The sequence below is a fragment of the Thunnus albacares genome, chromosome 5 (assembly GCF_914725855.1).
Source record: "Thunnus albacares chromosome 5, fThuAlb1.1, whole genome shotgun sequence".
NCBI classification, from domain to species: Eukaryota; Metazoa; Chordata; class Actinopteri; order Scombriformes; family Scombridae; genus Thunnus; species Thunnus albacares.
Window position 1 is genome coordinate 4,334,542 of NC_058110.1, and position 25,351 is coordinate 4,359,892.

The 25,351-nt window shown below is 41.3% G+C and overlaps 1 protein-coding gene across 1 annotated transcript; it reads right to left on the reverse strand.

Moving 5' to 3' along the window:
* Positions 1-1,001: 1,001 nt before the first annotated feature.
* Positions 1,002-10,315, reverse strand: LOC122981967. The gene is made up of 6 exons (XM_044350861.1): positions 10,230-10,315; positions 7,169-8,891; positions 6,208-6,531; positions 5,661-5,838; positions 1,350-1,716; positions 1,002-1,120 (listed from the first exon to the last, which is right to left on the reverse strand). Exons 1-6 carry the CDS (start codon positions 10,276-10,278, stop codon positions 1,002-1,004), a joined length of 2,760 nt encoding a protein of 919 aa, XP_044206796.1. The 5' UTR covers positions 10,279-10,315.
* Positions 10,316-25,351: the final 15,036 nt, after the last annotated feature.

Consider the following 25,351-nt stretch of genomic DNA (forward strand, 5'->3'; position numbering starts at 1 on the left):
TATGGCCAATTGCTCTTTTAATCTATGCTCATTATCAATTTATTCATATCATCCTATATACATACAGACGCTTGACAAATTCAAGGAAAAGCTGCTCCAGGTCTGAATGCTTGACCCCTACAGTGAGGGGATCTGGTGGCTCTGTTATGCTGTGGGGGGCATTTTGCTGGCATGGTTTGGGTCCACTTGTCCACTCAGAGGGAAGAGTCACTGCAAATCAACACAAAGTTGTTCTGAGTCATCACCTTTATCCTATGATGAAACATTTCTATCCTGATGTGAGTGGTCTCTTTCAGGATGACAATGCCCCAATTTATATGTTCAAAAGGGTTCACTGTTTTGAAAAGACCTTAGGAATTTTGCAGGACACTCTTCATCCCTTAGCCTTTCTCCCTCCAATTTAGATGGGTCCATCTTTTCAGGGCATTGTTTCCTCAGCTGGGCCCATATTCGGCTCCGATATCCATTAAATCCTAATGGATCGTGGCTGTTTCCTAACAGCACCGCCAGCATGTGTGCTCCCTTAAAAACTTCTTCTGTAGCAGCAGTTCCTGCCATGTGCATGAGCAACGCTTTGATGTCACCCAAAGCTAAAGTGACTCCTGCTGTGCTTTCTTCTAATGCTGTGATCCACTTATTTGCTCCCTCATTCAAGTCTTGCAGTCTTCCTGCTAGACCAATCATGTCACAGAAGGACCATGGAGTATATTGAGGAGTCTGGTTTCGACCCTTGGTCACTAATGGCATCTGGCGAAGGGGTGCCTGTTTAGCGTTTGGTCCTGTAGTTTTTCCATTTCGGAGTTGCATCTCTAAGGGGCTGAAAGAGGCTTCTGGCCTGGTTGTCCATTCCGCCAATTCTATTGATTCCCCTTGTAATACTCTTGAATGTCTTTGCACCTCTTCCAGTTGTTCCATCTCCTCCAGATGTTCCAGCACCAGTCATCTTTTTTCCAAATTTTTTAGCATTTCTCGTTCTCTCTGCTCTTTCTGCAGACGCTCCTCTAGGCATTCTTTTGCTCTTTTAAACTCCTCATGTAATATTGCTCGGCGTCTTTTTCCCTCCACTTCACCTTCCACTGTGTGAGCTCCTCTTGGTGATGGGAGCTGAGTCCCCTCACATCTTGGGAGGGAATGAGCACGGGGTGTCATTATATCGTCAGTTCGGTATCGTCGTTCTGTATACTGTGACCCCTTCTGGCTGCATCCCTCCTTTTTCTGGCTCTGTACAGGTAAGGTATGTCGTCTCTCTGATCCACAGGCTGTCATTTCCTTGTCGTTATATGTTGTTTTGGCTTTGTTTGGATCTAATTTGTCCACCTGGGAGCGTGTCTTCTGTCCATAAGTCTCACAGGCATCGAGATATGCTGTCCTGGCTTTATCTGTATCTAATTCATCCTCCAGGAAGCGTGTAGTTTGCCTGTAAGTCTCATAGGCGTCGTCGACCCGCACACTTCCTCTCTCTTCCTCACAGAGAGAGGAGGCAGCTGATACCCTTGATGACTCATTGCGCGCTGGAAGATCTTGTGTGTCCCAGTTCAATGTGAATCGTGCGGTGATTTCTCCCTCTGCTTTGGCTTCTCGTTCCACCAGTGGGCACTGTTTTACTCGTACAGCCTCTTGCTGGGGGGAATATGGAGGTGGCTGGCTTGTTTCCATCGGAGCTGAGGGGGTAATTTGCTGCTCTGCCTCCTTTTTCTTGCTTTTTAAAGCGGGCATCTGTTTTATGTCCAATATATGTTGCTTAGCAGTGTCTCTAAACCATCTGAGCACTTCACGTTCTCTGGCGCGCTTTCCTTCCCTGCTATTGCTGGTGTCTTTTGCCTTGTAGTGTTTGATGTTAGCTTCTACTTCTTTACAGCAGGCCACATCAAAAGTCCCCTTCTCAGGCCACTGAAGGATGCCTGTTGTTCGCTTATGCCACGTCTTCATACAATGTCTTATTTGTTTGACCTGGTCTGGATGCTGTCCTATCACTAACTCTACTGGGGTTAGCAGTCCTTCCTGTTTTGTTATTTTAGCTCCCATCACTCCTTGTTTATCACTGCCTTCTTGTCTGGTGATTTCTGGCTGTCCGTCTTGCCTCCCCTTGTTAGTATCAAAACTAATATTTTGCCTACTGTAGTAGCCTGTTTTAATTTTGGTACTAACTCTGGGTTGTACTTTAAGAACTCACTCCCGTCTTCGGCTCGGGTTTTTTCGAGATACCCAAATTTACCTGTCTCCCACTCTATGTTCCTGGGAACAATCCAAATCTGCAGCCGCGGATCTATTGCCCCCCGATGTCTCCCTGCGATTGCTAAATTTTCAGGGATTCCTAAAAAAGGGCGCAAAGGAAGAATAGCTGCACCTTTGGGGTTTAGGCACAGATTTTCTAATATTGCAGCTAGGGTGAATGGCACCCATAAACTGCGTATCACGTCTTCCTAAGGTACTGCTGGGAACTCTTCTTTTGTTTGATTCAAGTTTATGATCTTTGTCAGTTGCCACAATTTCTGGTTAATTTCTTGTTCAGTCTGCCAGTGTTCTATGCCGTCCTCGTCAAAATATGTGTGTTCCAGCCAAAAATGTGTTTTTATGCCTTTAGTTTCCACATTTCCCTTGTTCAAAAAATGACTGGGGGTCAATACCTCATCATCACTATCACTCTCTTCTCTCTGTTGAGCCATTCACTATTTTACACTCTGTTCTATTTATTTAGTTTTACTCTTGTGTGTTTGTGTCTTTTTTTCTAGTATGTTCATACACTTTTTCTGCACCTGTGTATGTGGGAATGTGTGTATGTGTGTAAGTGTGTGTGTGTGTGCTCTGCACTCCTTATCTACACCTGTTCTGGCTTCGCGCCCAGACTCATGCACAGGCTTGAAGGACCCTGCCTTGGCACAACACCCAGGCTTATTATCTGTTGTTTTTGAGCTTCTTCTCTCTCTTTTTTTTTTCTCCAAACACATACACTTTTTAACACTAAAAAAGGGCCTTTTGATTACATTTCATACATGTATATATTTATGTACACTACTTCATACTAACTTTAACAGAATTATCACCTCTTCTAGATGATGTAAAAAGATATGCCCTATCCTAGAGGCATAAAAATCAGCTCATTTTACTCTTAAAACGCTAATTTCTTTTTCTCGAGATATATTTTGTTCACCCATGCAGACCCCCCACTCTTTGGGAGCGGTATCGTGAACTTTAAAGGTATGCCTTTATCCTAGAGGCATGACCTTGACCTTTGACTCTAAGCGCTTACAAAAACTCACACTTATGTTTGTTTTGATTAGGTATGACACAATATTGGCAGCAGTCTAATTTAAGAAAACCTCAACATTTGATCTGTTGGGCTGGTTGCGTTCCATGCTATTCCAATCTACCAGATTCAACTTAATGAATGTTCCAGGATGGAGATAACATGCAGCTCAACCCAACGCTCAAAAATTTTTTTTTTTTTTTTTTACATCGGTTTAAGAAAATTTCAACACTTAAATCTTTTTTTTTTTTTTTTTTTAATATAGGTGATATTTATTGCAGGATTGTGACACTGGATCATTTCATAGAGAACAGGTGATCATGTTATTGTGTCTACCCCGGTATGTTCAGATTACTTTGCCGTATTTGAAGCGTGGACATACACATAGATCAAAATAACAGTAAAATTTAGTTCAGGTATTTTATTTAAGGGTTGCTAACAAACAGATTAACCATTGCCACTACTACTAAAAAATATTCCCAGGTGTATTCCACTACTTTCACTTAGTTGTCTTTTATCGGAATACTTTATATTTTATGTGGCGTTTGGTTATTTTTTTGTATATATAATAACAATATTTATTTATAGAGCACATTTCTAAACCCACGTTACAAAGTGCTCCACATAAGGCAAAAACTTACTTCAAAACGAGCAGATCATAAAAACAAAATGAGAAAAATAAACAGATTTAAACAGATTTTAGATGAGAACAGATTTAAAGGTGCCGTGTGTAGGATTTAGTGATATCTAGCAGTTAGGTTGCAACCCCCCACCCATCCACCGCCAGTATGTTTTACGCAACCACAGCATGTTTTGTATCAAATTGTTGCAGAAAAAGGTACCAGAGCAAAAAAAACCTCTCTCTTGTAAATAAAGAGGGAGTCAGAGGTCCAAGCAGCAAAGTGTTCTTTTATTGCTGGCAAGTAAAAGGGGAACAAGTAGCACTTTTTACAAAGAACCAACTCACTCCAAAGATTTTTCTTTGGGGCATTGTTTTTATGTCCTTGGGTCGGCTTAGGTCACACCTTATCATCCACCCTCCCTAATTTTTGACCAATTATTATGTATCTTTTATCTCCGTCACTCGTTGTTGGTCAAAACTCTTCAAAACAGGTTTTGAGCTGTTTGAGGATATGTACTGGCATATATAATTCTACCTGATTATATCCAATTTTTATATATAAGTATTGGGAATCATTTTACACCATTATTTCTTGATCTCCTTCAGAGGGTATTTTTTTTTGAAGACTTTAATGCAGACCCAAGCAAAGTGACATGTAATACAAACACACTCAAATTTCTCCAGTGTATAATTATGATTCTTCTACCGTGCCTCTATACGTACAGTGTGATTAAATATGGTTCATGGGATTATAACTACACCAATACAAATTGTATCACACTAGCCCTTATTACTTATAAACTTATAAAATCAATCTGCATAGCTTAATATTGTCTTTAAGCACACTAATGACTTTTAATGAAAATACACCACAACTGAATGTTTTGATGAGTATGAAAATGATGTGAGTCATAGTCTATACTATGGCCCTCGCAGTGACCAGATCTCAACCCAAATTCAACACCTATGAGAACTTTTGGACTGACGTGTTAGACAGCGCTCTCCACCACCATCAAAACAACAAATGAGGGAGTATCGTTTTGAAGAATGGTATAACTGACTTTTATAAAAAATAAACAAATAAATAAAAGTTGCGATTTTTTTCTTTTCATTTGAATGTATGTGATGTACATTGTTTGTATTGTATTTTTTTTCCAATGGACTGAGTTTGACAAGAAAGTTGACATAACATAATATAAACGTGGTCAGGACATGGATAACTGATATGCAGATGAGAATAGAAGCCACCTTAATGCAGAAATGACAGAGGTTGTCAGTCCGACACAGACCATCAGAAACCTGGATAATGTAAGACTCATACAGGCATATCCTGAACAGGACTAAAAGCAGAACACGTTGTAAGAGGCAAACAGTGGACATGTAAAAGTACTTCATAGCAGTCTGTGTGTTGTTGACACGTTACAGACCAGTGATGTGAACCCAGTGATGTGGCGAAAATGTCAGTCAAGTGCGCCCCGCGCAGTGCCTCAAATGTACACAAACATACAAAATATACATAAACGTATATACATAAACGTACATAAACACACATAAATATACATTAATGTATATAAATATACATAAACGTATATACATAAACGTACATAAATATACATTCACGTATATACATATACATAAACGTACATAAACACACATAAATATACATTAATGTATATAAATATACATAAACGTACATAAATGTATGCATGCAGTGAAGAAATAAAATTAAAAAAAAAAAAAAAAAAGAAGCGGCATATATACAGGCTCTGAAGCACCCAGGGCCTCCCATACCAGCACGACAGACTGGGCCAGGTCTATGCACTGGCAGGGCCCCAAAGCGTCATGCACCGCCAGCTTGAGCTCAGCCATGCATGACACCTGGTGGCTATCCAGGACTCCCCTCAGCTGCAGACGTGGGCCCAGGCGTGGGCTGCCATGGTGCTGCAGTGCATCAGAGCCTCCACATCTCCTGTCAGGGTGTGTGGAATGGAGATTGATGGCAGGAGGGGGTCCTATTTACAAACTCGGGTCAAAGCCTTCAAGCTGTCATTCATGACGTCAAATAAGCACTGCTGTCAACTGACAACTGATGGGACATCGTTATGGACATCCTCTGTGGTGTCACATAGCCCTGGCATGATAGACGACGTCACCAAAAAACATTCAATAAAACAAACACGGAGGATGTCCATATTGATGTGTCATCAGTTCTCAGTTGACAGCAGTGGTCATTTGACGTCATCCATAACGCCATCAAGGCTCAGACCTTAGGTTGTGAACAGGAACTCCTCCAGTCATCTGGCTGCTAACGAGGAGTCTCCTCCATGCTTCTCGTTACCTCCAGGTGAAGCCGCTGAGTTTAATCTGTCGGTGACACCTGGGGGCCCTACCAGCGCGCAGATCTGGCCAACTCTGTTTAATCGCTGCTGGTACAGGAGGCTCTGGCTCCATGGGAGTTTCAGAGCCTGAATATTTGCTATTTCCTTCTTTCATCCGCTTCTTTTTTCCTCCACAGGTTGTCCAGTTGTCCAGTTGCGGTTCAGGTGCGCCCGGCCAGATTTCCATGAATCCACTGCGCTGGGCACGTCCCGACGCACTGCGCAGGGCGCACTTGATTGAGATTTTCGCCACATCACTCTTTAACTTGTCAATGGCACACCACCTGTTATTGAGTAGGTAACCCACTAGGTGCTACAGGGTAAAGAATAAAGAATATATGGACCAGGGGCTAGGTTCGTAATGGGAGGGTTGAAAAGGGAATGGCAGACAAAACAGGTAAATGGAGCCACCAGGAACGTTTCAGGTAAGTTTACTGTACCAAGTTATAAAACATGAACATAAAATGCAGCGCAATTATCATCAATATCTCAAGATTTCACAGTCTTTCAGCAGAACTTAGAGTGTAATGTCCCTTTAATGTCTTTGCCGTATCAGTCAGCGCACTCAAGTCAATGTTTTATGTCAAGTCAGGGGGAAAAATTCAAGTAGTCCCATGTGTGGTGGTCCTACCACACTGATACTTGAGTGGAAGCAAAAAAAGATACCAGGTCCTCTTCTCAGGTCTCGGTTCCTCACTCCTTAGGTTAAGAAGAGATCTCACTGGGGGCTCGCCATCTCCCATCCACAGGGAGAATCCAGATCCAGTTCTCTTGTTCTCAAAAAAACCCAGCCTGCATGAAGACAGGACTGTTATTTTCATGACGTCACTACTTTTCTCTAATGGCCATAGTAATATAATAATTCTCCACACATTACTGTAGCACAATAATGATTAAATGAATTCTCTCTTTTAACTGTACAGCTGTTGTTGTTTGCCTGTAGCAAAGCCATCTCGTTCATGTACATGCAGATGGAACGGCTGATGATAGTCCGGCAGCCCCAATGCCGGAGCCAAGGTGAGAGCATGTTTCAGGTCCTGAAAAGCTTTGTTCATGTCCTCAGTCCACTGCACCTTGGGAGGAGCTGATTGCAGTGTGGCGTTTCGCAAAACAGAGTCCATAGCAGCATACTCAAAGATCCAATGTCTGCAATAATTCGCCATCCCCAAGAACGAGAGCATTTGTTTCTTGGTTGTGGGAGGAGGCATGTTAACCAGCAGTTTCAACCTCTCCGGTGACAACAGGCGCTGTCCATTTTTCAAAACATGACCCAAGTATGTCACCTCAGACCGACAAAATTGCAGTTTGGCAAGTGATGCTCTATGACCACACTCAGCTAGTCTCTGTAGGAGCAAGATGGAGTCCGTTCGACAAGCTTCCTGTGATGGTGAAGCTATCAGGAGGTCATCTGCATACTGTAGGAGAGTGGAGCCCCCTGGAAAGTGGAGGTCATCCAAGTCCCGTTTCACTGCTGCTGCGTAAACTGTAGGACTCTCGACAAAACCCTGAGGCAAACGCTGCCAGGTGTACTGTTTTCCTTTGAATGTGAATGCAAACAGATACTGGCTATCTGGATGCAACGGGATTGAGAAAAAAGCTGAACTCAAATCAATGACTGTGTAGTGTGTTGAGTTGGATGGTAGTGAAGCTAAAATCGAATTTGTGTCTGGCACAATTGGAGCTGTTGGCACTACAATGCTATTAATAGCTTGCAAATCTTGTACAAAACGCCATTCATCTGGGCGGTTTGCTTTTGGAATGGGTAAAATGGGTGTGTTACATGGGCTTGTTGTTTGAACCAACACACCTTGATCCAGTAAAGACTGAATTACACCTTCAATACCAGCAATTGACTTGTGTGGCAAATTGTATTGCCTGACCATTGGTAGTTTAGCACCAGGTTTGAGTGTGACTTCGTGAGGTGGAGCCGAATTCACAAAACCCACATGGTTTTTATGTTTAGCCCATAAAATAGATGGAACCTCTGAAAGCTCTGATGGAGGCCCATACTGTGTGGGGAGGGGTGGTTGTTGCAAAACAAACCTACTCTGAGGTAGCTGGATGTGCTCAGTTAAAGATAACATGTACAGCTCAAGGCCCAAGTGTGTTATTGTTTGAGTTTGAGGAGTCTGCGCAGCTCCTCTCAATGCCTGGCACTGTGCCACCATGCTTTCAAGCTGTTGTGGGTCACAGCCAGGAGAGACAGCTACAGTGATGTATGGAAATGAATCTTTATCATTAACCAATTTGCGCTGTGCGTCAGATAACCGAATTGGAATTGCACATCCCTGTGGACCAACAAACAAACATTGTTCACACTCCAACCCCTCTTGTGTATTCAAAAACACATCAGCTAATTGTTTGTACACCTCTGGGGGGTTAAATGCTGCTGTACAGTGACACTGTAGTACAGGCCTCATGGCAGACATCTGTGTTGCACATGCTGGTGAAATTTGAGCAATTTTTTGAATGCTAGATACTGTGAAACTGGAAGCCATGTTAAAATCAGTCAATGACCAACAATACAAACAATCAGCAATAGTTTTCAAAAACTGAAATGCATGAGCAGCCTTCACATCAGGTAGGCTTAAAAACAATCCATCAGGTGTGCATTGAATGGTGGCATGTAGCTTGCAAAGTAAATCTCGTCCCATGAGATTAATTGGACTTTTCTCAGAAATCAGGAAAGAATGTTGCACATCTGAACCTTCAACAGTTATTTTAGCTCTCTGTGATAGTGGCTCAACAACAGGAACGCCGGAAACACCCACGGTGGTGACAAAATTAGGTGTTGGTGTACATACATGCTCATCAGCTTTAACAGTGGAAATTGTGGCCCCACTATCTACCATAATGTCAACTCTACTACCATTTACTTCAACAGGCATTATTGGATCTTCTGAAGGATCTTTTGAAAGTCGAATTACAGCTGCTTGAATGGGAAATGTTTTTTCTGATCCTGCCCCTCTATGGCCTCCCTATGCTTGATTGTAATATTGTCCATGATTCACATTATCAACATGTGGAGGAGGTGGTAGTGGTTGTTGTTGTTGTTGTGGTAAAGCAAGGGGGGCTGTTTGTTGGAAATTCCTTGTTTGGTGATCCTGGAATGGGTAATTTTGCTTGTTCTGACGACGACCACTTCTACACTCATTAGCCCAATGTCCCGCTTTCCCACATTTGTGACACTTTCCCGGTTTTCGCTTGTTATTGTTTTTGAAATGCTGTTGTCCACCCCCCTGTCGCGCATGCTGTAACATTTGTTTTGGGAAGGAGGCAGATTTGTCTTCAGCAAAAACTTCACACCTATCTAGCGCCATCATTTTGTTTACCGTTGCTTTCCAGTCTTTGGTTTGCCAATCGGTGACAGACAATTTGTATGCAGCTGCAACATTTGGTTTTAGATTTTGCACAAAGGTTGTAACAACAAAATATTCATTTCCTTCTCGTCTTATTCCTGCATTGCTATCCCAAGTACGTGTAAATCTGTTAACAAACTCAGGTACAGTTTCATATGCATCTTGGACACAGTGAATTACTTTATTAAAGTCAGTGCGCTGTCGTGCACATTTTCTTATTGCTGTTTTTGCTTCTTCATTTAACCAGTCAATCATGGTTCTATGAGGAGGCCACTGGCCATCCTCTGTCCGAGCAGGGAAAAGAAATTCACCTTTGCACAAATCCCACTCCGTTCTGTATGAGCCAGCAAGTAATTGTTCAACATCAGGTATCAGACAGTTATACACAGAGCATACATATCTTAACCATCCCCAGTATTCATCTGGGTTTGTGGTCGGATTGGGGGCATTTTGTGTCATTCCAACTATCTCAGCAGGAGTCCATGGTTTGCAGACAGCTGTGTTGCCAACCATGATTTTTGGAGCATTTATTGAGGTGGATGTAATGTTTAGAGGGGGCTCTAAAATGTTAGTTTTCGATCTTGTATGTCTTTCCAGATGTGAATGTGTCATTCTAGTTGTACCTCGTCTCTGAGTTTTGCTACTTGCAGTGTGGGGTCGTCTCTGTGTCATCTTTGGCCTGACTGCAGGTTCTGTGTCGTCACTATGGTCTGTGTCAGACTCCTCCCCCTTACCTCTGGCTCCTTGTAACTCAAGTTCTACCTCACTTTCTCCTGAGCTGTCCTGAGTGTCTATCTCTGTTTCTTCAGCAACGGCAGCTAAATGTCTTTTCTTTTCCTTTCTTTTCTGGCTTTTTTACCTGTTTGAATGACAAATTAGCTTTCTTTTCTTTTTCTGCAGCTTTCCTAGCTTTTTCTTCGTCGGCTCTATCTTTCTTTTCCTGTTTAACTCTTTCCCTTTCTCTAGCAGCCTGACTGTCTCTTTCCCTTTCTCTAGCTGCTATCTGCTCTTCTCTATTTTCTACTTCAGTCTGTAGTCTTTGTCCCTCAACAGCTGCGGCTAGTAAGAGAAATTCATCGTCAGTCTTTGCTTGTTGTGAAATGGTTTGATCAGTCATGTTAGCAGCTGAAAAGGGGTTTGAAGGTGAAAGTTGTGGAAAAATTGAAATCATTGTTTTGTTTGTGTGTGACTCTTGCAAAGGCACTCCAGCTTTGGATACAATGGTCAACAAAGTTTGTGGAGAGGGAGCATCAGTTTGCCGTTTTGCCCAACCGTATATGATAGCTTTGGAAATGGCCTTCACATTCTCACCATGCCTCTGTTTAATTTTCATCATTTCTGTAGCTCTGGTTTGCAACTCTGCTTCCAACATAGGCAAGTGACATGCTGTCACACATTTAACACAGTTCTCCACTGCTGCTCTGAACTCATCAGAAAAACGATCAACTCTTTTTTCATCCAGACTCACTCCACACCTCTGACGAGCAACAGTTAACCACACATTTACACAATCTTTCATATACGCACTATCCCAAGATGGATTTCCAAAATCTGGGTTAACATTGTACTCAGCAATCTGAAGCTTATCTCTATCAAACGCTCCTTCGTATGGCCATTCGCCATCTGTCCACTGATTCATAAGGGAAGAAAATGGAAACACAAAAGCCCATCCTTTCAATCTACCAACAACTCCCGCCGGAGATTGTGGAGAAAACATCGCTCTATATTGTGCATCTGTGAGTGTGTGGGGGTTTGCTTCGGGAAGCTTATCAATGGCAGATTGACCTTTTACTTCTGAATTGGTGCGTTTGTTTCCTACTGAAACAGATTTGTTCTTTCTCTTGTGTTTTGGTGAATGAATTAATTTTGTAGTAGATTGTGTTCTACTCACTGCTTTAGACGTGTTGTTGCCCATTTTAACACATTTACATTAAAAACATCACACAAACAAACACATCAAACACAAAACAGACACATCAAAACTTTCCCAGCATCACCGAAGTTCTTTTTTTTACACCTCTCTTCCTGGTGCAATAGCAGTGATCTGAAGCCAAACCGACGAAGCAACTCTTCGTCTTGTGTACACTGTTTATTGTTTGAAAAAATTTTTACCGGCGCCTGACTCTAGGACTTAGAATCCCAAGTCTGAAAACATTTCTCACAGGACACAGAGTGGATGATCCCCGATCTTGGCTTAAACGAAATAGGCCAAATCCTACCCCGAAAACGTCTTTTCTATAGTTTAAACCTCAGGTGGGTCCCCCTGTGCCGGACGTAGCCCGAAGCTAGCCCAGAAATCCCAGCCACTTTTGTGGCACTGCAGGAGTTAAGACTCACTCAACTCTGCCTTTTTTTACCTCTTCACAACCACATGCTTTGCACCTGCTTATCACTGCACAGTTTCAACACATTTTCATGTGTTTAGATTCTTTAACCATCAGCTTTTTGCTTTTTTTTTTTTTTTGTTCACTTTGTGACCACCTTTAAAGTGAAAGTGATGCACAGTTTCTTTGTGATTTCGTCAAACGCAGACATGGTAAGGCACAATAATAAAATAAAATTATGCACTTACCACGTCTTTGTTGTGTTGAAATCCTGTTCGTGACGCCAAATTGTTGTGGATTTTCGGAGCTGATGCACTGGCAGTTGTCAGTTTGAAGAAGAGAAGACCAAACCAAACTTCGTATGATGATTCTGGGAAAACTTTAATGAAGAACCTTGCAAGGGAGAGCGACTCAAGGGACACCTCCTGTTCGTACGGTGTCCCCAAACTCGTCTGACCCTCACAGTCCAAAACCAGCCTTTAAGCCAATCATAGAAACTAGTTCGTCAGTTCCGAATCATAAACCTATGACCTAAATCTGTATCTTTGGTTTGTCTTGTTGCGTCTGATGATGACCTGCATTCTGGCCTTGGTTCGCCTGTGAGGCTCCTGGTTTATTAAACAACATGTGTTATCTTCTGTTTGAGAGAACAGAAGAGTACAGCTGGACATTCTGTTGTCCTGGTCAGTTATGGAATATCCATAACAAGGATGTCTTGTCATACTATGGGAAAACTCATGTCCTCCTGAGTGATGTATATCTCAGCAAAGGAGCAATTATGTGTTCTGATGTCAATTGTAATGGACATTTCTCACCCCAAAGCCCTCTGTGCTATGTGTGATGGTATTGTGGGAGCTGTGTATGAGGCCGGAAGATAATACTTTGCTTACTTCTTCCACCACCGTAAAAACTAGTGTTATGGTATACAACAAAATAGTTATAACACAATATAGGCTAGTTTTAGTGTTATAGTGATGTGTGTCTGTGGTGCTGCATTGATTGGTGCGATTGATAGTAAGTGCTCCTCTTCTCCAGATGGAGGCAGTGTGGGCCAGACTAAGCAGCATTGCTTTCTGAGGTTTCTTCCTGGAACATGAAGCTGTCACAGCTGTTTGTTGTAAAGTGTGCAGAGTGTAAAAAGACTGGGTCCCGCTGTATCGCTCAGGCTGCACTACAGCGTCTATTCACAGGCGCCATCCAACTACTGAGCGGCACGGGGGCTTTGACCTGCTCCGTTTCCCACCTGGGCCAGTGCACCCCTCCTCAGACCACCTGGTGGTCCCGAGCTCCCCCAGGAGCACCATATCCATACCCAACTTAGTGCCGACACCCCATCCACATAGTCCGCTGCAGTTCAGAGCTCCTGAGCTCAAGCCATCCTCCAGCCTCAGCCTCCCGGTAACTTGGATTACAGGCGCGCGCCACCGCACCCGGCCAGAGACACCTGATTCATCCCAGTTTTGGGATTTAACAAAAGTCATGTCGCCAACAAGCACCTTCCAGCGCCATCTAGCTTCCAAAATGCCAACTACAGTGTTGAAGGTTCATCAAACAGGTCAACACTTTCCCAAAGATCACTCACTGATAATGTCTCATGTTTTGAATAAAGATACATACTTGTATAACATATGGCCAATTGCTCTTTTAATCTATGCTCATTATCAATTTATTCATATCATCCTATATACATACAGACGCTTGACAAATTCAAGGAAAAGCTGCTCCAGGTCTGAATGCTTGACCCCTACAGTGAGGGGATCTGGTGGCTCTGTTATGCTGTGGGGGGCATTTTGCTGGCATGGTTTGGGTCCACTTGTCCACTCAGAGGGAAGAGTCACTGCAAATCAACACAAAGTTGTTCTGAGTCATCACCTTTATCCTATGATGAAACATTTCTATCCTGATGTGAGTGGTCTCTTTCAGGATGACAATGCCCCAATTTATATGTTCAAAAGGGTTCACTGAATGTTTTGATGAGTATGAAAATGATGTGAGTCATAGTCTATACTATGGCCCTCGCAGTGACCAGATCTCAAGCCAAATTCAACACCTATGAGAACTTTTGGACTGACGTGTTAGACAGCGCTCTCCACCACCATCAAAACAACAAATGAGGGAGTATCGTTTTGAAGAATGGTATAACTGACTTTTATTAAAAATAAACAAATAAATAAAAAGTTGTGATTTTTTTCTTTTCATTTGAATGTATGTGATGTACATTGTTTGTATTGTATATTTTTTCGAATGGACTGAGTTTGACAAGAAAGTTGACATAACATAATATAAGCGTGGTCAGGACATCGATAACTAATATGCAGATGAGAATAGAAGCCACCTTAATGCAGAAATGACAGAGGTTGTCACTCCAACACAGACCATCAGAAACCTGGATAATGTAAGACTCATACAGGCATATCCTGAACAGGACTAAAAGCAGAACACGTTGTAAGAGGCAAACAGTGGACATGTAAAAGTACTTCATACCAGTCTGTGTGTTGTTGACACGTTACAGAGCAGTGATGTGAACCCAGTGATGTGGCGAAAATGTCAGTCAAGTGCGCCCTGCGCAGTGCCTCAAATGTACACAAACATACATAAATATACATAAACGTATATACATATACATAAACGTACATAAATATACATTCACGTATATAAATATACATAAACGTACAACTTTACCGCTCAATGTTTCATTTTCATTGGTGGGTGGGCCCTCAGCGCCCCCTTGCCCCTGAATGGCTAGTGTGCTCTATCAATTATGTTAGCACTGTACTCTTCAAAATAAAGGTTCTACCTCTTTGCCTTTAGACAGTGCATGTCAACACAAATACATATACATACATACATACATACATACATACATACATACATACATACATATATAGTGAAACATACACAGACAGACAGACAAACAGACAGACAAGGCTACCTCACGATCACAGACCATACTCGTATTGGCGACTACGATGCCCTTTAGCCTTTAATTCATTTTCTGCAGCAGACACATTTTCATGTCTACTCAAACAGACTGACTACATTTGTACTCAGCCAAATCCCCGAGTAAGAAAAAAAAAAGCAGCATTGAACGTTTGTAGCCCTTATATTATCATTTAGCACAATTATGTCTGTAGCTGCTATCCATCCATACCTTAGCTGATGTGATTTTGAAATTCAATGAAGAAATAATATCTAGATATGTGTATAAAATAAAATTTAATATTGGTACGTTTGCATGTTTAAACACATATTTAAATATACAATGGACACACATTCAAACAGTATTTTTGATTTATTCAAGAGTGAACATCAAACAGACAAACACTGAGCATCAAACAGGTTTAAAAAAAAAGATGTAAATGGGAAATCTGTTGAAAATTACTTTTTGAGACCAGACCAAACCCATGTAAAACTCAGAATGCCTCATGCATGCTCATCAGGAGCCTGACAAATGTGAGATTGTTTTGGTGAGGGGAAATCAACAAGCTCAAAAACATAAATAATTTAGTACAGAACAAGTGTTACTCAAAGTCCAAAATCTTTCAGGAGTGTTACATCTGCATCTAGTGCCATGGTAGCCCCCTTCAGGTGCAAAGAGACATGACCTGAGTTCTAGTTCAACACAGAACACTGAACATAGAACTTGAACATACAGTACAGAACACACTAAATTGAACTGCTGTCCTCTTTAGGTCAGGGACCTTAAAAAGGCCAGTGCTGCAGACAGTCTAGGTACCTCTGTGTACACAGGCTGTTCATCCCTACACTTGACGCAGAAGATGGGAAGATGTGTTTCTCCACCTCTCAACGCTGATCCTACATATCACCAGGCTCCAACAGCAGGAGGAAAACATAACATGGACTAAGTCATTGTATCTTTGAAAAAAAGACATGTAAATGGGAAATATGTTGAAAATTACTGATTGATATAATCGACTATATTTCTTAAGCATACACTCAAACTGAGATAAACACTGTTTGTTCAGAGTCCACAAAAGAAATACTTTAGAAAAGATTACGTTGTTATAATATGAAAATCAGGTACTGAGATTATAACTAAATGTGGACAAAATTTCCATCTTGTCACTTGATGTCATTGATAGTTAAATGTAAAATTTGAAAGTTCAAAAGTTAACACACAGTAAGCACTGTTATTACTGATGACCAAGCCAATTGTAAAAGGTCATAAAAGTCATTAGGTTTCAACAGGAAATTACTATGGAGTCTGGTTGAGCAGACTAACCGTAGTGTAGTCCTTTAAAGCAATATTTGTTCAAAATTTTTTTTGATTCTCATTGCCATGATATTGCCTGAAAACACAAGTCTGTATTCAATTGTTTTTCATTTTCTCTCTAAATCCATAATTTTTACTTAAAGTCAAATTGTTATACAGGTACTGTATTAATTGTCAAGTTAAATTATTTTGAAGACAATTGTTCCAGTACAGATTATTTCTGTGTTACATTGAACAATATTCAAACAAATGCAGAATGGAAACAATACCTCTGTTCAAACAGGTACATACAGGTTCAAACAGGTACATAATGAAATCCTACTCTGAAGTCGACAAAATTGTCATACATGTGGGTATGAATGATATTAAATAACAGCAGTCCAGATTGTTAAAACGAGACTTTACCCATCTCTTCAATGTCCTTAAACAGTCCCGTGGCAGCACCTACATATCAGCACCAACCCCCTCTTTCGGCCGTGGAGTGGGGTGTTTCAGTAGACTGCTCAGCCTCAACACCTGGCTCTTGTCTGCATGCAACTCCAACAGTGTGCACTTCATTGACAATTTCAATCTCTTCTGGGAACGTGGACACCTTTTTGGAGCAGATGGTCTCCAACTGAACAATGCTGGCGCACGTATGCTTTTTGCCAACCTGACATACAACATCAACCATCCTCATGCTCCCATGTCCACCTGCCCATCACGTCACTACAGCATGCCCATCCACCAGTCAAGTGCTGACCGGTCCGTCAGTCATTGATGCTCCCTTGGTCCTGGTCCATAATTGTTCCGCCGCTTACAGCAGTACACTTTCTACTGGACTTGGACCATAAAATGACACTTTTAAAATCCCTGCCAGGATTAGCAACAGGCAGTTGCAGGAAAACATTATGATTAATTGTTTCTCTTCGCCCCCAGTATCTTCTCCTTTACCTCCGTCACCACCAGTCTGTGCCTCTGGCTCCCTCTCCCGCCCAACTTATTTTTATGACAGCCTAGAAAGCAGAGGTGTCATTTCTGAAAATCTAATCATTATTAAACCTATCAGTTTACCTCTTCAAACTCCAACCAGAGTTGCCTTACTGAATGTGAGGTCCCCATCAAATAAAGCATTTATATGTCAAGACATTATCTCCTCTAATAAGCTGTTTTTCGTCACGGAAACGTGGCTAAATACAGACATCATTCCACAAATAGAAGCCACGCCCCCAGGTTAAGAACATCTCCATCAGCCAAGACTTACAGGTCGCGGTGTTGGTGTTGCCGTAATCTTTAGAAATATTTAACTTGCTCTCCTGCTTCCCTTGGCGCTTTCTCTACTTTTGAATCTCTGGGTTTTGTACTAAATGGTAAATTACCTGTATTGTGTGTTTTAGTCTATAGACTGTCAAATCAGAACAGAGCCTTTCTTAGTGAATTTTCTGAGCTCCTTTCTGTTGTCATGTCAAGATATGACAGGCTTTTAATTTTAGGTGATTTTAATATACATGTATGCTGTCCTACCAATACATTGGCTACAGATTTTTTGCATCTTATTGACTCTTTTAACTTAGTTCAATCTATGACCTGCCCAACACATGTTAAAAATAATACTCTGGACTTAGTCCTTTCCTTTGGCCTTTCACTTAGCGATTGTGTTCTACATGACATCTGTGTGTCTGACTGTAAAGTTATTTTATTTGACACTCAGCTTCCTCTATCCATACCAAAACTGCCTGAGGCTCTCGCGTCTTCTGGATCCATGGGTAGAGTTTCTTGAGGACTCCTGCTGTTTCCTTGTCTTGAAACATGTGGTCAGCTAGTGAGACCCAACACCTCTCAGATATCATCACCAAGAGCAGTCATAACTCCAGGATCCTGTTTAGCACCATAAATTCTATCGTTAACCCCTCTGCTTGCTGCACTACAAATTCCTCCCAAATCATTTGTCAGGAGTTTAAGGACTTCTTTATAAACAAAATTGACAGCATTAGTTCAAATATTTCACACCCTATCAAAAATTTCTCACTGGCTACTGAGAACCTTCCTGTTTTAAATAATTTCCACCCTGTCTCTTTCCCCCTGCTTGGTCGGATAATTGCAGGCACGAAGCCCACTAGCTGTCAGCTTGATAAAATTCCAACAAAGCTCCTAAAACAGTCATTTGCAGCAGTTGGTCCTAGCATACTGATGATTTTTAACAGTTCTCTAGCCACAAGCACAGTCCCGTCTTGTTTTAAACATGCCATAGTTCAGCCACTCCTTAAGAGGCCTGGTCTTGACCTGGCTATTCCAAACAATTTTAGGCCAATTTCTAAGCTTTTTTTTTTATCTAAGGTTTTAGGAAAGATTGTTTTTAATCAGATATTGTCCAAAACAATATTTTTGAGAAATTCCAGTCAGGGTTCCGCAAACACCACAGCACAGAGACAGCTTTACTAAGAGTGACTAATGACCTCTGTGCTGCGGATGTCGGTAAATGCTCCATCTCAATTCTTCTAGATCTCAGTGCAGCCTTTGACACTGTTGACCACACAATTCTCCTGGATGGCTTGCAACGCTGGGTCGGCCTCTCTGGATACACCCTTGATTGGTCCCACTGCTACATTTCAAACAGACAATTCACTGTTTCTATTGGCAGCTCATCCTCCACACCAGCAAATATTTCATGTGGGGTTCCGCAGGGTTCAGTTTTAGGTCCTCTTCTTTTCTGTCTTTACATACTCCCATTAGGAAGAATCATCCAAACTCATAACATCTCTTTTCACTGTTATGCAGATGATACTCAAATCTACCTCCCCCTCAATTCCCAAAATCAGGCTGATGTAACTAAATTACAAAACTGTCCCAAAGATATTAAAGACTGGTTGGCTCATAACTTCCTGCTATTAAACGAGGACAAAACAGAGATCTTACGCTTTGGCCCCCCACATCATACTACTGCTATTACTCAGAACCTCAATCACCTCTCCACCTACATCAGACCACATGCTAAGAACCTGGGTGTTATACTTGATAGGGACCTAAATTTAAACAAACAAGTAAATTCCATTGTCAGGTCCAGCTTCTTCTAACTCAGAACCATTTCCAAAATTAGGCATTTCCCCTCACCCTCTGACCTAGAAAGAGTTATTCATGCACTAATATCATCCAGGCTGGACTACTGTAACTTCCTCTACCTAGGCATCTCTCAGGCTACCATTTCCTGTTTACAACTTATCCAAAATGCTACTGCACAATTATTAACAAGGTCCAAGAAACAAGACCACATCACCCCTATCCTTGCATCCTTACACTGGTTCCCTGTTCATTACAGGATAAACTTCAAAATTCTTCTAATTGTCTGTAAATCTCTCCACAGTCTTGCCCCTATTTATATCTCAGAACTTCTCACCCTTTACAGCACCACCAGACCCCTCAGATCCCCCCAGTGTGGTATATTGGCTGTGCCTAGTTCATGGAAAAAAACGGCTGGGGACAGGGCTTTTTCTGTAGCGGCTCCTCGGCTCTGGAATAGCCTGCCAGAGACCATTAGACAGGCTGAGTCTGTTGATGCTTTTAAGATGCACCTGAAGACTCACTTTTATTCTCTGGCTTTTAGCTGTGTTTAATCTGTTTTTTATCAGAATTTTGGGTTTTAATTTGTGCTTAAAAGTGTTTCTATTTTTCTCTTGCTCTATTTTTTATGATTATCTGTCATGCACGTATATGTCTTTATGCTTGTATCTGTATACATATGCCTGTCTTTGTGAAGCACTTTGGTGCAAAACCTGTTTGCTTTTAAGTGCTATATAAATAAAATAAACTTGAAACTTGAACTTACTGCCATGACTTGCACTGCCGTCAAGTCATGGCTGGCAGCCACTATGATCTTCTTAGTGACTACATCCAGGCCTTGGGATGCCTCCAGCAGGTCCTCCATGTGGTTCCTCAGTGTGTGGACTTCAGATTGCTCATTTCTGCATTTGGTACAAATGCAAATAGTTATCAGATCAAGTAATTACACCCATTTAAGACAGATTACTATTTGAAGAAATTTAGCACTGTGTGCAGATACGTATTCCCTAGCAAATAGAATGTTCCTAAATTAATAAGAACATGTTGAAAAATATTTTACATTTTCTTGACAGCTTCCATGAAAATTAACTTTCCATGAAAATGTGTGTATCTGTAGTAGAAGTTTGAGTTATGAGTTATGAATATTTTGGAAATGGGATGAATTGGCGACACAGATGTAGAAGCAGTGAATTGAAGCAAGTGATAGCTGCTGCACACTAATGTTACTCTCTATATCGTCATTATAAATTTTGATCATAATGCAGGATATGTTTACCTGAACAAAAATTCAGCACAGTGGGGTCAAATTATATTTATTTATCCAAATTACATTTAAAAAGATATTGTTAAAAGATTATCAGTAATTGACTGATAATAGAACTGAAGGTGACAGTGGCTCCTCATACCATATGCTGACCCACAAAGCACAGAGGAGGTGCGCTACAATGAAGTCCATACTTGTGCACGCTCAGTTGTAGAGCGCATCTTCAAGCTACTTAAATGCTGGTTTGACTGGACGCCTCAGATGGCAGACCTATGTTGTACTGCAAAAGTCTGCCAAACAGTCAGCGCTTGTACTGTTTTAGTTTAGCATAGAGGTTTGGCATTTGGTAAGATATCTAATAAAGTTACAAAGTTATACAAGTTTTATGTAAAAGATGGTCATTGATACAGTGAGAGACAATTTGTTAAGGGTGGATGCAGCTATAGCAAAAACACAAAATGGATGCCTGCCAGAAAGCAACCTTTTGCAAATTATCTGATGGTTTTGTCAGTCTGTTGTTTGGCAGTGAAATAAAGTGCAGTATATCACGATCCTTCAATATGAATGCTAGCCCTTTTTTTACACATTAATATATTTTTCTTATTGATGGACCAGTTCACACCTTCACCAGAGAAAATTAGTCTTGTTATCTAAACAATACCTGTTTCTTGATCTTCTTTAACACCATTACCTAAATGCAGATATCTCAACAGCAGGGATTTTCCTTGCATTCTGTCTGTATGTATTTGGCATAAATGAAAATTAAATTAAAAAAATATTTTATTTACCAGTTGTCCCTTCAGATTGTCTGTAAGGATGTAGTCTTCACTACCCATGGCCACCTCCACTTACTCAAGGATCACTGGTACACTTGCTTCTACTTCCACAAATCTAACCACGACTACCCTTGTGGATACCATATTTCCATCCATTATAAAGAACAGTGAAAGAAACCAAGCTACCACATAACATGCAGTACACTGCAGTGATTCAAGTTGTCCAGCAACAGAGAGATATCGCCTGAGTTCTAGTTCAACACAGACCTGCCTTTTCATGTTTTCACACAAGCAGTTCAGTCTTCAAGATTATTTGGATGTGTATACAGCCTAATTCTAATATTAAACCACAGTATTGATACAAAGTCCAAATGTTAATGACAAGCTGAAACTCTGAACAATTAACATAGTAGATAAGTAAATATCTCACTGGACTGTAGAATAAAATTGAAGAAGTAGCTTCTTCAGTTGTGTTAGTTAGAAACATGTTAATTTAAACCCTGACAGGTATGTTAATCTCCTGATGTCATCTAATGTTCCATTCAGGAGTGAGCTACTTGGATGAGTGGCGAAAACTTAATTTAATTCCACAGTCCAGTGAGAGATTTACAGGATACCTGGTTGATTGAGATGAACCTACAAACATCTGAACAATTAAGCTATCAACTCAACAGTTTGCAAAATACCTGGAAAGTGTGGGCAATTCTGTCAACGTGCACGTCATCTATTTTAAGAGTAACTCTTGCATCCTCTGAGAAGAACAAATGTCTCCCTTTTATGTGAATTATAGTTGCTTGAAGAACAGTTTGCTTCCTATCTGCACACTGCTCTGAAGCATTGGTCCTGCAGGGGGAAATGTGGAAAAGAGGAGGGTAGATGTGCAAGCCAAGGCCGAGACGTAATACAAAGTTTGATTAAACATGGCTATAGAAATCTGATAGATAGAAATATCCAATCATCTCCAGTTTGAATGTGGATTGACTAAATGGTTCTCCAAAACAAACATACGTTGATTTTGCACCCAAAATGGCATTGGCAGAAAGCAGGTGCACGATTCCCAACTGTAAGTCGAGGTTGCTAAAGCCACCGCAATTCCTTACTGGCAGACCTTCCCGAATATACGTTCAAACCTCTGCAGATGATCCAGAATGCGGCGGCACGGCTGGTCTTCAACCAGCTCAAAACAGCATATCACCCCACTTTTCATATCCCTCCACTGGTTCCCAGTTGCTGCCTGCATCAAATTCAAAACCCTGACACTTGCTTATAAAACAGCAACTAAAACAGCTCCAGCCTACCTGAACTCCCTCATTCAGGTCTACGCTCCCTCCTGCTCACTACACTCAGCCAATGAAAGGCACCTTGAACATCCACCACAACAGGGCCCTAAGTCACTAGCTAGACTCTTCTCTTCTGTGTTTCCCCGGTGGTGGAACGAGTTACCAAACTCTGTTCGATCCTCAGAATCCCTCTCAATCTTTAAAAAAAGACTAAAGATCCAGCTCTTTCAAAAACACCTCTGCACTTGATGGACTGAAGGAAGAGAAAAAACAAAAATACAAAAAAACTAAGCTTTTAGGGAAAATGGAACCATCATTAAAAAGTTAACCAAGTCACAGAGCAGATTCAGAACTGAATGGATGGGGACTAAACTATTATTTTATGTAAGCCTTTTCATTTTTTTTTGTTACATTGGTCTGGCTAGTATGAGACACAAAATACAAATTAAAAAAATACAAAACAATTTATGAGCACTGGATTATGCTTTTATTGATTGGTTGATGCTTAGGAGCTGACTGGAGACTTGCCACTTAGATTAGAGATTTGTGACTGAAATGCTTACAAGAAGGACTTTGGACAGAAATCTGTCTGTAATATGTGATAATTGATTTGTATCAAGAATCGATACAGTTGAATAGACACCTATTGATTAGGCTCTCTCATGTTTATTTTCTCAATTTCCAACTGGACCAGCATATGAAAGAACAATGATAACTGGCTACCTGGCCTCAAAAGGAAGCCGAGCATCAGAGGGGTGCATTGGTCATGTCCTCGTTATAAACCAGCCATATCATGCAGATTGGTATCATGTAGGTGTTATTAAAGGCTACTATCAATCAATCAATCAATCAATCTTTATTTATATAGCGCCATATCACAACAGAAGTCATCTCAAGGCACTTTTCACATAGAGCAGGTCAAGACCGTACTCTTTAATTTACAGAGACCCAACAGTTCCCCCATGAGCAAGCACTTGGCGACAGCGGTAAGGAAAAACTCCCCTTTAACGGGTAGAAACCTCAAGCAGACCCCGGCTCTTGGTGGGCGGCCATCTGCTTTGACCGGTTGGGTTGAGAGAGAGAAAGAGAGAGGGGAAGGGGGAGGGGGGACAGCAGAAAAACAACGACAACAACAAACAACAACAAGCACAAGCATCAACAGACAGGGAAGGATGCCATCAGGACTGTGAAGGACCGCGAAGGTTCGGCCCGGGAGTCAGGTTTTCCTGTGAGATGAGAAAGCACAAAAAACTCCGGGGAAGAAGCAAAGTTAGTGACATGCATTGCTGTTACATGAATGCATACAGATGGAGAGGAGGAGGAGGGGAGAGGAGCTCAGTGCATCATGGGAAGTCCCCCAGTAGTCTAGGCCTATAGCAGCATAACTAAGGGCTGATCCAAGGTGAGCCTGGTCGGCCCTAACTATAAGCTTTATCAAAAAGGAAAGTTTTAAGCCTACTCTTAAACATAGAGAGGGTGTCTGCACCCCGGACTGAATCCGGTAGATGGTTCCAAAGAAGAGGAGCCTGATAGCTGAAGGCTCTGCCTCCCATTCTACTTTTAAAGACTGTAGGGACCACCAGTAAGCCTGCATACTGGGAGCGCAGTGTTCTAGTGGGGTAATACGGTATTATGAGCTCTTCAAGATATGATGGTGCCTGACCATTAAGGGCTTTGTAAGTTAGGAGAAGGATTTTAAATTCTATTCTAGATTTTACAGGAAGCCAATGTAGTGAAGCTAAAATGGGAGAAATGTGATCTCTTTTTCTAGTTTTAGTCAATACACGTGCAGCTGCGTTCTGGACCAGCTGGAGAGTCTTTAGAGACTTGTTAGGGCAGCCTGATAATAAGGAATTGCAATAATCCAGCCTAGAAGTAACAAATGCGTGAACTAGTTTTTCTGCATCTTTTAGGGACAGGATGTGCCTGATTTTTGAGATATTACGTAAGTGAAAAAAGGCAGTCCTTGAAATTTGATTTATGTGGGAGTTAAAGGACATATCCTGATCAAAGATAACTCCCAGATTCCTTACGGTGGTGCTGGAGGCCAGGGTAATGCCATCCAGAGCAGCTTTATCATTAGATAATGTGTTCCTAAGGTGTTTAGGGCCAAGAACAATAACTTCAGTTTTATCTGAATTTAGTAGTACTAGATTGCTTGTGTTGTAGATTACTGTGACAATACCCTGAGGAAAGTAATTGTTCTTGCTTATTTATTCATCAGAGATCAAGAAACTTAAATCCAGTGCCATACATTGCAGAGTACATGGGTAACAAATTGCACATTGTCCAAAATGAGAAACTGGTAATGTTTGGGGTGCCCCATGTCCTTTCTGTTGATGGTTTCTCCAGCAAAACTGTCAGCCACTCCACCATGCAGGTGAAAAACTTATTTAAAATAAACAATCACAAACAGTACAAATTGTTTGGTGAGGTAGATGAGGCAATAAAACCATATAAAAAGGAATGCTCAGCAAAAACCTATGTTTTGAATACCCCTCATCCACTGTCAATTCAGAAGTGGATCATGCTTTTCGAAGTTTCTATGGAAATTTGAAAAACTATTGGCATCCATTGTAACAAAAAATCCTTACAAACATTTTGTCATGACCCCTCCTGCCTGTGATGCCTGCTTGTTTTATGTATGTGAGTGTGTTTTTGTTATTTTCAGCCTTTAGTTTGAGTGAGGTGTGCTTGGTGTGTTTTCGTTTGGTCTGTTTGCTTGTTCCCTTCCCCCTTTGTCCTCTCTCTCTCTCTCTCTCTCTCTCTCTCTCTCTCTCTCTCTCTCTCTCTCTCTTTCGCCCTCCCTCTTGCTGCGCACCTGCCTGTTA

What these genes read in the sequence shown, in the direction of transcription:
- LOC122981967 (XM_044350861.1), bottom strand. Translation starts at nt 10,278, where the DNA reads ATGACACAGAGACGACCCCACACTGCAAGTAGCAAAACTCAGAGACGA. An exon ending in ACAGGCAAACAACAACAGCT is followed by an intron (nt 6,532 to 7,168) that starts GTACAGTTAAAA and finishes ACTCAATAACAG; the next exon opens with GTGGTGTGCCATTGACAAGT. An exon ending in CTCAGCGGCTTCACCTGGAG is followed by an intron (nt 5,839 to 6,207) that starts GTAACGAGAAGC and finishes ACACCCTGACAG; the next exon opens with GAGATGTGGAGGCTCTGATG.